This window comes from Equus quagga, chromosome 3, assembly GCF_021613505.1.
Source record: "Equus quagga isolate Etosha38 chromosome 3, UCLA_HA_Equagga_1.0, whole genome shotgun sequence".
Taxonomy (NCBI): domain Eukaryota; kingdom Metazoa; phylum Chordata; class Mammalia; order Perissodactyla; family Equidae; genus Equus; species Equus quagga.
In genome coordinates this window covers 32,496,253-32,512,533 of record NC_060269.1, presented here as the reverse complement: position 1 = coordinate 32,512,533, position 16,281 = coordinate 32,496,253, and the positions used below count along the sequence as shown (strand labels likewise).

The window sequence follows — 16,281 nt, the reverse complement described above, 5'->3', positions numbered from 1 at the left end:
TTGTCTAGAAAATGCACTCCCGTCAGCGGTAAGGAAGAGAAACGGTGTCTCTCCCTCCTATCAGAAACACCACCGCCTGGATGAATGGACCGCGGGAGCGCAGCGGCTCAAACGCGCAGAACTGATGCGGGGAACAGTCACTGTCGGTCTCCCAGCACTAAGGGACGATCCCTTTGAGGCGCCCGGGGAGGACAGTATCCAGACCACCTGGTCCTAGGCAGGCAGCCCGGGCTGCACGGTGGCGGCCACACCCTGGCTGCGAAGGTCAGGAAGGCAGCGCGGGTAAAATCACCAAGAAGCAAAGGGAAGAACTCCTGCACCCTCGCTACGTGTCGGGGAGCTGGGGCGTATCTGGGGGCCCCTGGCGCCAGCAGAGGAGAGACCTGGGACGGGGGCGGGGCAGAAGGTGGGCAGAGCCCCTTCCCGCCAGCTGCTTTTACCTGCTGCAGCTGAAGCTTAGCCGCTGTCTCCTGCTGCGTCCTTGCATCGGTTCCGGACTGGACAGCAGCCACCACCTCCACCGCCTGCACCTGCAGCTGAGCGGGGCCCCTCTTTGGACAGGCTACCCTCCGGGCATCCCAGCTCCAAGGTCCCATGGCTGGGACATCTCGGCGTCCTGCTGCTACGCCTCGCCAGCTTGTCGCGGCGTTAGCCTACCTGCTCCTGAACTGCCCCGTGCTACGGGGACAGGTACTCTCGCCTGGGACTGAACCTCACCCGGTGCTCCACCTGCCCACCTGGGGCGCACTTGGTTGCAGCAGCCGCGACGGTCCCAGCGTCCTGATCACCAACCCTGTGTTCCGGGTGCCCGTAGGGCGCTCGCTTTGGCTCGACCCGCTCCGGGACCTGGTGATTCGAGTGCAGCCGGGGGACCGGTGCGAGGTGACGGTGCTGGACGCCCTGCCTCTGCACCACGGCGCGCTCTGCCCGCGCCGCTTCCCCTGCGCCTTCGGGCCCCGCCAGGTCCGGTACACTCACTTCGGTTCCCGCAGCTCCGGACGCGCCCGGGTGCGGCTGCAGCTGCTCTGCGAAACCCCGACTTACACGCTGGCGCTGCGGTTCACGGTGGCGGTGGTCGTGGTCTTCTCCCACTTGGAGCTGGTAACGCGCAACGGGCCTTTGGCGGTGGAGAAGCTGCGGGGCTGGAGCCCGGCCATCGACAGGAGAGTGCTGGACTTCGCCTCCCTGGAGTCCGGAGCCGCGAGCGCCCGCAGGTGCCGGCTCATCCCTCTTCCACCCGAGGGCGGCCCACTGCCCAGGTACGGGCGTTTGGTGGACGCCGTGGGGGTCCCTCTCACCAGAGGCAAGGGCATAGACTGTGAAGCTTTTGTCCGGGCCGGCGTGCGCTACCAGCACACCGCCACCACCCCCTCGCCCAACCGGGACTATGTGCCCATGGTGGTGGAGCTGCTAGGGCGAGAGGACCGAGGAGCTGGGTCGGTGGAGGTGCTGCTCCGTGAGCACTTCCAGCTTCTGGTGAGGATCCTCGAGGGAGCCGAGAACACCACGCCCAAGCCCAGCTTTGAGGCCCTGATGATGATGGAGGTCGATCAGTTTCTGCTGACGGCTCTGACGCCTGATGCACTAGCTGCGGAGGATATGGAGTCTGACCCTGATGACCTGGTCTTCAACGTTCTCAATGCCCCCACAACTACTTCAGGGCAGCAGGGCTACTTGGTCAGCACTGACGACCCCCTGGGCCTTCCAGTCTCCTTCTTCACCCAGAGGGAGCTGCGGGAACTAACAATTGCCTACCAGCCGCCTACAGAGAAATTGGATGGGGAGCACCTCTTCCAGCTGGAGCTGGAGGTGATGGACAGAGATGGCGCCACCTCAGACCCCTTTGCCTTCATGGTGCTAGTGAAGTCCATGAACATCTTGGCCCCAGTGGCTAGCTATAACCAGGGACTACTGCTTTTTGAAGGTCAGTCAAGTCCCCTATCCAGTGCCCACAACCTTCAAATCAGTGATAATTCTAACCTGGAGGAGGTGAAAGTAGCTGCAGTCAGGGGCTTGAGACATGGGCAGCTAGTGGTGCTTGGGGCACCTGCTGGGTGCAAGCATTTCACACCAGTGGACCTGGCAGCAGGGCGAGTGGTGTACCAGCATGATGGCAGTGACACCTACAGTGACAACATCATCTTCCAGATGAAGGATGGGCACAACCAGGTGGAATTCCTCTTCCCGGTCACCATTATACCTGTTGATGATGAACCACCAATGGTCAGTGCTAACACTGGGCTCTCAGTGACTGAAGGGCAGGTGGTCCAGATCTCCCCCTTTGTCCTGAGTGCTACAGATATTGACTCTGAGGACTCAACCATCTGCTTTGTGCTGGAGGACCAGCCTCTGGAAGAAAAAGAGGAAGAAAGAGGGTGGGATCTGGCTGCTGGTTCCTCCCACTCAAGTCAGCTCCTGGGGGAGACGCTGCTGCGGCAGGTTGAACCACCTCTGTCCTCCGAAGAGGAAGACTGGCATTATGTGGGAAAGGAAGGACTTTATGAGACGGTAGTGACTGAGTGGCTTCAGCGAGACATAATGGAAGGGAAAGTCTTCTACCACCATCTTGGACCCCATAGCCCTCAATCTGTTATGACCCAGCTGACTTTCCATGTGCAGGATGACCATGACCCTCCCAATCTATCCAAGCAGCACTTCTTCACCATCAAGGTTCAACCAGTGGATCTGCAGAGTCCCGAGCTTTTTCCAGGAACTACCCTTGAAATGACTGTGCAAGAATATCAACTCACTCACTTCCAGAAGAAATTCCTCCAATACATTGACCAGGACTCAGATGACCAGAACCTATGGTACACCCTATTGACACCTCCAACTGACACAGATGGCAACCACCCAGTCCAGGCTGGAGACATTGTGCTTACTGATTCACCAGACACACCCATCGTGCACTTTACCCAGGCCCAGGTGAATCACCACAAAGTCGCCTACCAGCCTCCACAGAAGAAGCTGGGTATTGTACCACGGGTTGTGCAGTTCACCTACCAGGTGAAGGATGCTGCAGGCAACAGTATAACAGGCACATTCACATTATTCCTGAAGCCTGTGGACAATCAGCCTCCAGTAGTTACCAACAGAGGCTTTACTGTCTTAGAGGGAGAAAGCTTTATCCTCAGCAGTAATGAGCTGGATGTTACAGACCCTGACACAGACATTGACCAGATTGTCTTCATGTTAGTCTGGGGTCCCCAACATGGACACTTGCAGTACTTAAAAAAATGTATGGTCCTGGGGGAATCTTTTAGGCAAGCTGATATTATTAATGGGAGTGTCTCTTACCAGCACAGCAGAGACCAGAGTACCAGTGACACCTTCCATCTGGAGGTAAGTGACAGGGTACACCACGTACCCATCACTGTCAAGATTTCTGTGCATCCCACTGCAGCTGACAGAAGTCCCAGGATCTCTTTTCCAGGTAGTTCATTATTAGATGTTTCCATAGATGTACTGGAAAACAGAGCCACTGAGATTACCATGGGTATCATCCATGGCAAAAGGAAGGGCACAAGAGACTTGATGCTGTCTTTCATCATGGAAAACAGTCCCCAGTTGGGCACTATTCTGGTGAATGGATTATCCACAGAACAATTCACTCAAGAGGACCTCATTAGTGGGGCAGTAGTCTACGTCCACACTGGAGGTGAAGTTGGTTTCCAGAAGCAACATGATACCTTCAGCTTTGCTGTCTCCAAGGGTTCTTATCAATGGGTGGTTGGGGACAGCATAGTGGAGAGAGTGCAGGTGCAAGTGATAGTGCTGCCTGTGGACAACGTGGTCCCCAAGGTCTTGGTGAGAGAGGCATACGTTGTTTATGAAGGTGGGAAGAGCCCCTTGACCTTAGAACATCTCAATATTGAAGATGTGGACACTCCCCAAGATGAAATCCTATGCACAGTGACTGGTCAGCCAGCCTCTGGCTACCTGGAAAATATTGCACCAGCTCCTGGCTCAGAAGTGTCACAGGCTGGTAGCCCCATCAGTGCTTTCTCCATCAGAGATGTCCAGATGATGCATATCAATTACATACAAAGTATCCACAAGGGGGTAGAGCCACAAGAAGATCAATTTATCTTTTATTGCTCTGATGGCATTAACTTCTCCCCAAATATCTTCTTCCCTATAATCATCTTACCCACCAATGATGAGCAGCCTGAACTTTTTGCCCGTAAGTTTGTGGTATTAGAGGGGATGAGCCTGGTCATAGACACCCCACTGCTCAATGGGGCAGATGCTGACTTGCCACCAAATGAGCTTCACTTTCAACTCACAGCCCTCCCTCGACATGGACGAATCATACGGCAGCTGGCCACAGGCAGCCAGCCCATCCACAGCTTCACCTTACAGGAGATCCAGGAGGCCTCCACCATTGTGTATGAGCATGATGACTCTGAGACCTCAGAGGACAGTTTTGAGGTCTGGCTGAGTGATGGCAAGCATACTACCCACAGGAAGGTACCCATTGTGGTGATCCTGGTAGATGATGAGACCCCTCGGCTCACCATCAATGGTGGGCTGGAATTAGAGACTGGACACACTGCAGTCATCACAAATCAGGTCCTCAAGGCCACAGATCTTGACTCAGATGATAAACGCCTCAGTTTTGTCCTCCGTTCTGGGCCTCAACAAGGGCTTCTACAGAGACTGAGACAACCCAAAGGGGAAGTGAGGAACAACCTCACCCTGGGAATGAACTTTACCCAGGATGAGATTGACAGAGGCCTCATCTGTTACACCCACACAGGCCAAGAAGGAGTTCTTGACCTTATCAAGTTTGATGTGACTGATGGTGTTAACCATTTGATATACCACTACTTCTATGTCACCATTGGCAGCTTGGACAGGGTCTTCCTTAAGGTCATCAGCAAAGGGGTCACTTTGACAGAAGGTGGCAGAGTGGCCCTCACCACTGATCTACTTAGCACCAGTGACATCAACAGCTCTGATGAACAGCTTCACTTTAGCATCACACAGGCTCCTAGCCTGGGGCACTTAGAAAGTTCTGACCACCCTGGGGAACCCATTGCCTCTTTCACTCAGCTTCAGTTGGCTGGCAACAAACTATTCTATGTCCACACTTCAAATGATGAGATAAAGATGGACAGCTTTGAGTTTCAAGTGACTGATGGACACAACCCTGTGTTCCGAACCATCAGGATCTTCATCACAGATGTGGACAATAAGAAACCTATCTTGACCATCCATAAACTAATATTGCAGGAAGGGGAAAGCAAGCTGATCACTCCCTTTGAGTTGACAGCGGAAGACAAGGATACCCCAGATGATCTTCTCCTCTTTAGCATCACCCAGGTCCCCTTCCACGGCAAGATTTTGTATAATGGCAGCCATCCTGTGACCACCTTCACCAAACGGGACCTGAACGAGAACTTGATTAGCTATTGGCACAATGGCAGTGAGACGACTGAAGACAGCTTCTCCTTGACTGTGACAGATGGCACTCATGCTGATTTCTATGTCTTCCCAGACACTGCCCTGGAGACACACAAACCTCAGGTAATGAAGATCCACATATGCCCTCTAGACAACAGGCTCCCTCAGATTGCCTTTAACAGGGGAGCCCCAGCCTTGAAGCACCTTCACACTGGACACGTGGACTTCCTGATTACCAACAAGTCTCTGAAGGCAGAGCATCAGGATGGCCCCCACAGGCTCCTGAAGTATAAAGTGACCAGAGGACCAGAGCATGGCTTCATTATCAACGCTGGCCTTGGAAACGAGAGCACGCGAGTGTTTACACAAGGTTAGTGTACAATGTCCCCTCTGTCCCTCTCCTTGAGTGGATCAGATCTCTCAGCTCTGTGTAAAATTGTCCTGACCTCAGCCCATTTGCAGAAAGATTCTGATTCTAGGGAAATACAATGGAATGTGAAATTATTCTTGTAATGAAAATGGCAACAAGACCTTTTTCAATTGTTTCATCAGAATCCCCATTTAAAAGGAACCCTCAGGGCCGGCCCCGTGGTGCAGCGGTTAAGTTCGCACCTTCTGCTTCTCAGCGGCCCGGGGTTCATTGGTTCGGATCCCAGGTGCAGACATGGCACCGCTTGGCACGCCATGCTGCGATAGACGTCCACATATAAAGTAGAGGAAGATGGGCACAGATGTTAGCTCAGGGCCAGTCTTCCTCAGCAAAAAGAGGAGGACTGGCAGTAGCTAGCTCAGGGCTAATCTTCCTCAAAAATAAAAAAGGAACCCTCAGACATTTAACAAGGGTGGTAGTTATGCCTTAAAACTGCAAAATGCAGGAAGACAGCTTCGGCTCCTGAAATATTGTAGGATAAGGTTGCATTAATTTTGATCATATCAGCTTAATTTTTAATTTTAAGTAAAGAATGACCTATCTAGGCATGATGTGCATAGTTTTTCAGTAAGTCTAGACTTCTAAAGATGATATTTGGTATTTACATTTTGAATATTAGTATTATGCTGCACGTTATTATACTATTCAAATGTACTTTCTGCCTCTAAATAAAAAGCATAGAACTAAGTTTCCCACGTTTTAAAGACCATTTTTCTTTGATATTTGTTGTTCATACTAATGGTGAACTAGAGGCAGGTCCCTGAGCTCTCCTAGGTGATGTGACACCTGGGGTCTTTTAGCTGCTCTTTACATTGTCTTCAAACTTTTTTTATGTAGCTCTATATATGAGATGTCAAGAGATGCGGGCAGTTTCCCACAAAACATACATACAAACCTAGATGCAATCTTAGAGTAAAACTCATGAAGGATATTTAAAAAATAGGTTAGCCACATTTTCAGAATTGCTTCTAAAGCAATTGAAATCGTATGTGGTTCCATAAGAATTGTTCTTACAAATAAATATCCCCAAAATGTAAATTGTCTTTAAAATACTAATAATTACCAATACAAAAACACAATTATAGACCCAATTGATAAATTCTTGAAAATCCAGGAGAATAGGCAATAGAAAAATATCATGATTTTATTCTCATTTTCTTGTATCTTAGAATACAGTAGTTATTCTTGTTTAATTCATTTCAACAAGTAATTAATGAGTCTCCACCATTATGCCAAGCTCCATACTTGTACAGATGACCAAAAACCGGGTAGACTCAGCTCTCCATAGAGGCAAGGATGTTGTGAACCACACATAGGTAGAATGGCCTTCTTGTTGGGCATGATCACAGAGATTGAGCACATAGGAGCACAGTAACAAAGTTTTAAACTAAAGTTCTATTTTTGCCATTGTAACTTTCAGAAAAAGTTAGATTAGTGTTCATTTAATCATTTTTGAAAATTTAGATTCGTCTTCATTTAATCATTTTAAGTTTTATTTGTTGTAGTATTTTTATGACCTATTAAAACACTGAAATTCTTAACATACTCATTATCTACTGTGCCTTTATGACCTGTAAGATGCTCACTCTTTTATTAGCTGACATTGACGAGATGAGGATGCGCTACATCTTGAACGAAGGCAGCAAGGCAACAGAAGACGTCTTCTACCTCTCTGTTGAAGACAATGGTAAGCCAATATTGAAACCTTGAAAGTGAGTCTTAGTTCATTAAAATCAATATGAAATTGAAATAAAATTAAATCGTTTATATAGTAATCACAATCAATAATGTCATAATATCAATAAATGTGTGATTTTTGTTTTATTTCCGGTCCTATGCCAAATGAGTCTTGACAATTGCTTTTTAGGAAGGGCAAAGAATGAGGACGTTCAATAATTAGATATGAAGCATTTTACCTGACTTGGATTCTGTGTGACTTCCTATAGGCAAGTACATTTCTCTTCAGGGGCTTCTGAGAATCCTGCAGGTGGTTTCTATCATTCTGAAACAAACTGGAAAATCCACCTTTAGATTTCGTTAGAATTTTCAGCTCTAGAACTGAATCTTAGTGGTTCCTTGATCTCAGGTGTGTAATCTTCCTGGATGGGGTGAAAAATATATTTATTGGCATAGAGGAAAACTCGCTTTAAAAATTGCCTATTTATGCTTCATCTATGTCTGTTTAGTGTCTTCAGAGTAACATAATGGTCAGCAACTAGTTAACAGAAGGCACTTTCTTTACACAGCTAGGAATATGTGCATTATGTGGTCAAAGAAAACTCATTTTGCAGTATGACAGGATAATTGCAGAAATTATGTCCATGTGCTGCTTGCCACTCAATAACCTCTTTTAGTATAAATCATTACTCATTCCCTTTAAGCAGCATGCATTTTCTTCCTAAATTATGTGTAATCAGTCAGGACTGTATTTATTGGAAAGCAGTCCTGGCTGAAAGGCCACATGGTATACTGAGTTGGAATCCCATCTTGCCCCGTGTGACCTTGTCCTCTCTGTGGTTCATTTCCCCGTGTATAAAATGGTGGTCTTCACACTTCTTTCAAAGGGTTGCCTAGAGGATTAAGTGAGATAATATATGTAAAGCATTTGGCACAAGGTAAGTGCCATTAATAGCTGCTTTCTCTCTTCTAACTACACTGCCAACCACTGATCACTCCTGTCCATCTTCTCACTTAAAGTTTAAGAACAGATCTTTCCTTCCTTCCCCAAATTCTCAAGAATCAAAGTTACTAAAAAAGTGAGGATGAATTTGAGCCTTCTAAACTGATTCACTCAAGTAAAGCACATGTAAGGCTCAAATAGTTCATAGCAACTATTTTCCTTTCTGTTTTTGAGAAGGATGACACCCCAAAAAGAAATACATCCGACAGGGACACTGCTTTCTGGGCAACATCAGAAACAAGAGTCAGTCTGTGCTGATAAATAACGTGAGCTTTACACAGCTACCTTTTGTGAGTGCTTTCTGTGGGCCAGGCAGTGATTACATAATTTTGATCTTCACTGCAAAACAGGAGGTAAATGTTATGATGCCCATTTTAAAATGAAGACACCAGGTTGAATGACTTGCCTGAATTCAGACAGGTGATAAACAGGTGAGCTGGAATCAAATCCAGGTCTTGCCGATTCCAAACCAGAACTCTTACCCGCTAATGCTATGCTACCTCTGTTTTGGGAAGCCAAAACCATGGACGGAAATCCGAGAACAGGGCAAAGACAGCTTCTTCCTAACCAGACAAAGAAGCGCCTCGTAATTTAAAGTGATGAGAATGATCAAACAGACTCCGAAACTTTTTTTTTTTTTTTGAGGAAGATTAGCCCTGAGCTAACTACTGCCAGTCCTCCTCTTTTTGCTGAGGAAGCCTGGCCCTGAGCTAACATCGTGCCCATCTTCCTTTACTTTATATGTGGGACTCCTACCACAGCATAGCGTGCCAACCGGTGCCATGTCTGCACCAGGATCCGAACCGGCGGACCCCAGGACACCGAGAAGCTGAAGGTGCGAACTTAACAGCTGCGCCACCGGCCAGCCCCGCTCCAAAACATTTGAGGACGCATTTGCTCATATGCATATCCACAAGCTAATTAAATGTTTATGCATTCATTTGTTCAGTGGATTTTTTTTTATTGCCTTGTGAGTGCCGTGCACAGAGCTAAGCTTCATGTCCGCCCATGATGAGACTTCTTGGAATAGTTTACAACCGTTGATGAAAGACTCACTTTAAACATTTTGTATCTGACCTTTTCAAGTTCTATGAATCTATTTCTTTACAATAGTCAACTTAATGTTTTTTTCTTTTAAAATATCCCTACTTTTAAAATACTTCCCAAATGGAATGTTTAATGAGGGTTACAATTTCCTCGTCCTCTCCAGCTTCTAGAGGCTGTCCCGTTCCTCCATCTTCAAAGCCAGAAGTGGCTGAGTCCTTCTCATGCTGCTTCACCCTGAAGCTCCCTTTCCTGCCTTCCCCTTTCACTTAAAATAACCCTGTGATTACATTGGACTCACCTGGGGAGTCCAGGCTACTCTCTCTCATCTCAAAATCCTTAATCACATCTGCAAATTCTGTTTTGCCAAGTAATTTAACATATTCTCAGGTTCTGGGAATTCAGACATGGACGTTAGCAGGCCATTAGTCTGCCTACCACAAGTGTTAAAGGAATCAACACACATAAGGCACTTTGAAGAGTGCTGGCACATGGCAGCACTCAGTAAATGTGATTGTCATTAGAATTATCAGCTAGGATACCAAATTTTTTATTTTTCTTCTTCTAGGTGAAAAGAAGCTTAATAATTTTTTCCTGGAAATCTATAATTAGAATAGTTGATTATGAAGGTCAACTTTTAAACTGTTATGGTGAATTATCTTATTGGAGTACTGCCTGGAAACCTTAGTTTCTTTTCTCTGCCTGCTTAAAAACTGGTTTCTTCTTTACTAGAAGTTCACTAAAGAGGCAAAGGTGGAAGAGGAAGTAACTTACATCCACGGGTCTAGCCTTTGCAGCTACACATTAAGCTCCTACACACGGGAATATCTTGCCTATCCACATTTTGTTTTCTATGTCAATTGTGGCTTTTTCTTTTTGCTCTGCTACGGTTAAATGGAGTAACATATACCAAAAATGTAATATGATGCCTAGTGTATATCAATTCCCCAATAAATATGAATTTCCTTCTCTTCTTTCCTCTCACATACTTATGAACATAATTATACTTGTGTACACAGCTTAACTGAGATTTCAGATGGAAATTTTTGACACTGTATCTGGCTTGAATATTCCATCAATTTCTGCAATCCCGATTAAGGCTAAATCAGTATAACATCTCAGTCTATTTTATAACATTGGTGGTAAATTTCATTATGTTCATTATGTCCTGAAAGCCACTAGTAAGATAGGGAATAAATTTTAGATTTCTAAAGCTCTAAACTGTGTCAATTAGCATACTGCCAAGTTCATTAATCCTCCTCTCACTAAATCACTATACTCATAGATTTGTCTTGAAATTTTACCTAACTCTACTGCATATAACAATGAATGGGTCTTTTCCACTTAGCATATAATCATATTACCTTAAATTTATATGGCACTTAATATTCTTACAAAAAGTTTTGTAGATGTTATTCCATTTGATCTTTACCACAACCTGTGAGGTAGAAATTATTTTTTTAATTATTTTATTGAGGCTATGTTGGGTTACAACATTGTGTAATTTCAGGTGTACATTATTATATAACAGTTAATATAGACTGCATCGTGCTCACTACCAACAGTCTAATTTTTATCTGTCACCATACATATGTGCCCCTTTTCCCCTTTTGTCCACCCTCTTCCCCTCTGGTAATCACTAATCTGTTATCTCTATCCATGTGTTTATCTTTCACATACAAATGAAATGATGTAGTATTTGTCTTTCTCTGTCTGACTTATTTCACTTAACATCATACCCTCAAGTTCCATCCATGTTGTTGCAAATGGGACAATTTTGTCTTTTTTATAGCTGAGTAGTATTCCATTGTGTGTGTGTATATATATATATATATATGTACACCACATCTTCTTTATCCATTCATCAGTTGATGGGCACTTGGGTTGCTTCCATGTCTTGGCTATTGTGAATAATGCTGCAATGAACACAGGAGTGTATAAACCTCTTTGTATTTTGATTTTATGTTCTTTGAATAAGTACCCAGTAGTGGGATAGCTGGATGGTACAGTATTTCTATTTTTAATTTTTTGAGAAATCTCCATACTCTCTTCCACAGTAGCTGCACCAGTTTGCTTTGCCACCAGCTGTGTATGAGGGTTCCCTTTCCTCCACATCTTCTCCAACATTTGTTATTTTTTGTTTTGTTAATTATAGCCATTCTGACAGGTGTAAGGTGATAGCTCATTGTAGGTTTGATTTGCATTTCCCTAATAATTAGTGATGTTGAACATGTTTTCATGTGCCTGTTGGCCATCTGTATATCTTCTTTGGAAAAATGTCTGCTCACATCCTCTGCTCATTTTTTGATCAAGTGGTTTGTTTATTGTTGTTGAGTTGTATGAGTTCTTTATGTATTTTGGAAATTAACCCCTTGTTGGATAAATGATTTGCAAATATTTTTTCCCAGTTGGTGGGTTTTCATCTTTTTCATGGTTTCTTTTGCCTTGCAGAAGCTTTCTAGTCTGAGGTAGTCCCATTTGTTTATGTTTTCTTCTGTTTCCCTTGCCTGAGTAGACATGGTATTGAAAACATGCTGCTAAGACTGATGTCAAAGAGTGTATTGCCTATATTTTCTTCTAGAAGTTTTATGGTTTCAGGTCTTATCTTCAAGTCTTTAAACCATTTTGAGTTAATTTGTGTGTATGATGTAAGATAATGATCTACTTTCATTCTTTTGTATGTGGCTGTCCAGTTTTCTCAACACCATTTATGAAGAGACTTTCCTTTCTCCATTGTATGCTCTTGGCTCCTTTGTCAAAGATTAGCTATCCATAGATGTGTGGTTTTATTTCTGGCCTTTCAATTGTGTTCCATTGATCTGTGTGTCTGTTTTGGTGCCAGTACCATGCTGTTTTGATTACTACAGCTTTGTAGTATATTTTGAAGTCAGGTACTGTGATGCCTCTATCTTTGTTCTTTTTTCTCAGGATTGCTTTGGCTATTCAGGGTCTTATGTTGTTCCATGTAAATGTTAGGATTATTTGTTCTATTTCCATGAAGAATGTCATTGGGATTCTGATTGGGATTGCATTGAATCTGTAGATTGCTTTAGCTAATATGGACATTTTAACTACGGTTATTCTTCCAGTCCATGAGCATGGAATATCTTTCCATTTCTTTATGTCTTCTTCAATTTCTTTCAATAATTTCTTATAGTTTTCAGTGTATAGGTCTTTCACTTCCTTGGTTAAATTTATTCATAGATATTTTATTCTTTTTATTACAATTGTAAATGGAATTGTACTCTCGACTTCTCTTTCTGCTAGTTCATTTTTAGTGTATAGAAATGTGGCAGATTTTTGTAGGTTGATTTTGTACCCTGCAACTTTGCTGTAGTTGTTGATTACTTCTAATAGTTTTCTGTTGGATTCTGCAGGGTTTGCTATATATAGAATCATGTTGTCCACAAACAACAAAAGACTTACTTCTTCCTTTCCAATTTGTATACCTTTTATTTCTGTTTCTTCCCTCATTGCTCTGACCAAAACTTCCAATACTATGTTGAATAGGAGTGGTGAGAATGGGCACCCTTGTCTTGTTGCTATTCTCAGAGGGATGGCTTTCAGTTTTTCACCATTAAGAGTGATGTTGGCTGTGAGTTTGTCTATATGGCCTTTATTATGTTGAGATACTTTCCTTCTATACCCATTTTATTGAGGGTTTTTCTCATAAATGGATGTTGGATCTTGTCAAATGCTTTCTCTGCATCTATTGAGTTGGTCAGATGATTTTCATTCTTCATTTTGTTAATATGGTGTATCACATTGATTGATTTGCTGATGTTGAACCATCGCTGCATTCCTGGTATAAATCCCACTTGGTCATGGTGTGTGATCCTTTTAATGTATTGCTATATTCAATTTGCCAATATTTTGTTGAGGATTTTTGTATCTATGTTCATCAGAGATATTGGCCTGTAATTTTCCTTCTTTGTGTTGTCCTTGCCTGGTTTTGGTATCAGTGTTATGTTGGCCTCATAGAATGAGTTAGGAAGTATTCCATCTTCTTCAATTTTTGGGAATCGTTTGAGAAGGATGGGTATTAAGTCTCCTTTGAATGTTTGGTAGAATTCTCCAGAGAAGCTATCTGGTCCTCAACTTTTGTTTTTTGGGAGGTTTTTGATTGCTGTTTCTCTCTCTTTACTTGTGATTGGTCTATTCAAATTCTCTAATTCTTCTTGATTCAATTTGGGGAGGTTGTATGAGTCTAAGAATACCCATTTCTTCTAGGTTATCCAATTGGTGAGTATACAGTTTTTCATAGTATTCTCTTATAATCTTTAGTATTTCTGTGGTATCCATTTAATTTCTCCTCTTTCATTTTTAATTTTATTTGCACCTTCTCTCTTCTTTTCTTAGTGAGTCTGGATAAGGGTTTGTCGATTTTGTTTACCTTCTCAAACAAACAACCTTTAGTTTCATTGATCCTTTCTATTGTTTTTTTAGTCTCTGTTTCGTTTATTTCTGCTCTAATTTTTATTATTTCTCTCCTTATGCTGACTTTGGGCTTTGTCTGTTCTTCTTTTTCTGGTTCTGTTAGGTGTAATTCAAGGTTACTTATTTGAGATTTTTCTTCTTTGTTGAGGTAGGCCTGTATTGCTATAAATTTTTCTCTTAGCACTGCTGTTGCTGCATCCCATAAGAATTGGTATGGTGTATTTTCATTTTCATTTGTCTCCAGGTATTTTTTTATTTCTCCTTTGATTTCTTCATTGATCCAATGGTTGTTCAGTAGCATGTTGTTTAATCTCCACATATTTGTGCCTTTCCCAGCTTTTTTCTTGTAGTTGATTTCTAGTTTCATAGCATTGTGGTCTGAAAAGATGCTTGATATTATTTGAACCTTCTTGAATTTATTGAGGCTTACCTTGTTTCCCAAGATATGGTCTATCTTTAAGAATGTTCCATGTGCACTTGAGAAGAATGTATAGTCTGCTGTTTTGGGATGGAATGTTCTTTATATATTGATTGAGTCCATCTGGTCTAGTGTTTCATTTAAGGCCACTGTTCCCTCATTGACTTTCTGTCTGGAGGGTCTATCCATTGATGTTAGTGGGGTGTTGAGGTCCCATACTATTGTTGTGTTGCTGTCAATTTCTTCCTTTAGGTCTTTTAATAGTTGCTTTATATACTTTAGTACTCCTGTGTTAGATGCTTATATATTTATAATTGTTATGTCCTCTTGGTGGAATATCCCTTTTATAATTATATACTGCCCCTCTTTGTCTCTCATAGGGTGTTTTATCTTGAAGTCTACTTTGTCCGATTTAAGTATGGCAACACCTGCTTTCTTTTGTTTGCCATTAGCTTGGAGTACCATCTTCCATCCCTTCACTCTGAGCCTGTGTTTGTCTTTAGAGCTGAGATGTGTTTGCCAGAGGCAGCTTATTTTTGGCTCTTATTTTTTAATCCACCAAGTCCCTATGTGTCTTTTGATTGGAGAATTCAATCCATTTACATTTAGATTGGTTATTGATATATGAGAGCTTAATACTGCCATTTTATCTCTTGTTTTCCAGTTGTTTTATATTTCCATTGTTTCTCTTTCCTTGTATTTCTGACAGCCATTTCATTTTGGTGGTTTTTGTGATGATTTTCTCAGCTTTCTCTTTATTTATGATTTGTGGCTCTGCTCTGATTTTTTTTTATTGGTTACCATGAGGTTTGTATAAAAGATCTCATAAATGAGATAGTCCATTTTCTTTATTTTTTTAAATTTCTTTTAAAGATTGGCACCTGAGCTAACAACCATTGCCAATCTTCTTTCTCTCTCTCTCTCTTTTTTAATTGCTTTCTCTCCCCAAATCCTCCCCTCCCCCAGTACATAGTTGTATATTTTAGTTGTAGGTCCTTGTAGTTGTGGCATGTGGGATGCCGCCTCAACATGGCCTGATGAGTGGTGCCATGTCCCCACCCAGGATCCAAACCAGCAAAACCCTGGGCAGCTGAAGCAGAGCACATGAACTTAACCACTCAGGAACTGGGCCGGCCCCAAGATAGTCCATTTTCTGATAGCCACTTATCTCCATTAGCCTAAGCAAGTTTCATCCCTTTTCTCTTCCCCTTCTGAGTTATTGTTGTCACAAATTATTCTTTTTTGTGTTGTGAGTTTGTGACTAAATTGAAATGGTTATAGTTATTTTTTATGCTTTCCTTCCCTTTATCTCATATGTTATAATTAAGTGTTTACTAATCTATTCTGATATATAGCTGCAATTTTCTGATTCTGTCTATTTATCTTCTTGCTCAAGGTTTTGCAAAGCTTTACATTTTTTTTTTTTTCTGACAGAGGATGGTTTATTGACAAAACGCCAGGTGGAAAGAAAGACAGTTTTTTCCTGGACCTATCAGATGAAAAAAGTAATCGTAAGAAGCCAATATCTGAGATAGAGGTATTTTTGTAGTGAAATTTTAATCCCACATCATTGGAATACATTACGGTCTTCTCATTAAATATAATCTAGAGTAGATTTTGTGTTTTATAAAAGACATAGGAACTTTGAAATACATGCAGCATTTGATCACTTCCCAGTGCTGCCATCATTTCCATCCTAGTCCAAGGCTCTGCTCTTTTTGTCTTGACTGTTGAAATAAGCTTCTAGCTGGAGTCTGCTTCATTCTTGTTCCCCTAGTTTATTCTTCACACAGAGATATCTTTTCCACAAGTTAAGTCAGATCATTGTCATTCTTGTATTGACAACCCTCCAATGGCTCATTCAGG

General features: G+C 42.9%; 1 protein-coding gene across 1 annotated transcript in view; it reads left to right on the top strand.

Moving 5' to 3' along the window:
• Positions 1 to 594: 594 nt before the first annotated feature.
• Positions 595 to 16,281, top strand: part of FREM3 (FRAS1 related extracellular matrix 3) — an 85,811-nt gene continuing 70,124 nt past the window's right edge. The window contains 2 exon segments of the mRNA XM_046655710.1: positions 595 to 5,776; positions 7,434 to 7,523. Of these exon segments, the coding sequence (XP_046511666.1) occupies positions 595 to 5,776; positions 7,434 to 7,523 (5,272 nt within the window).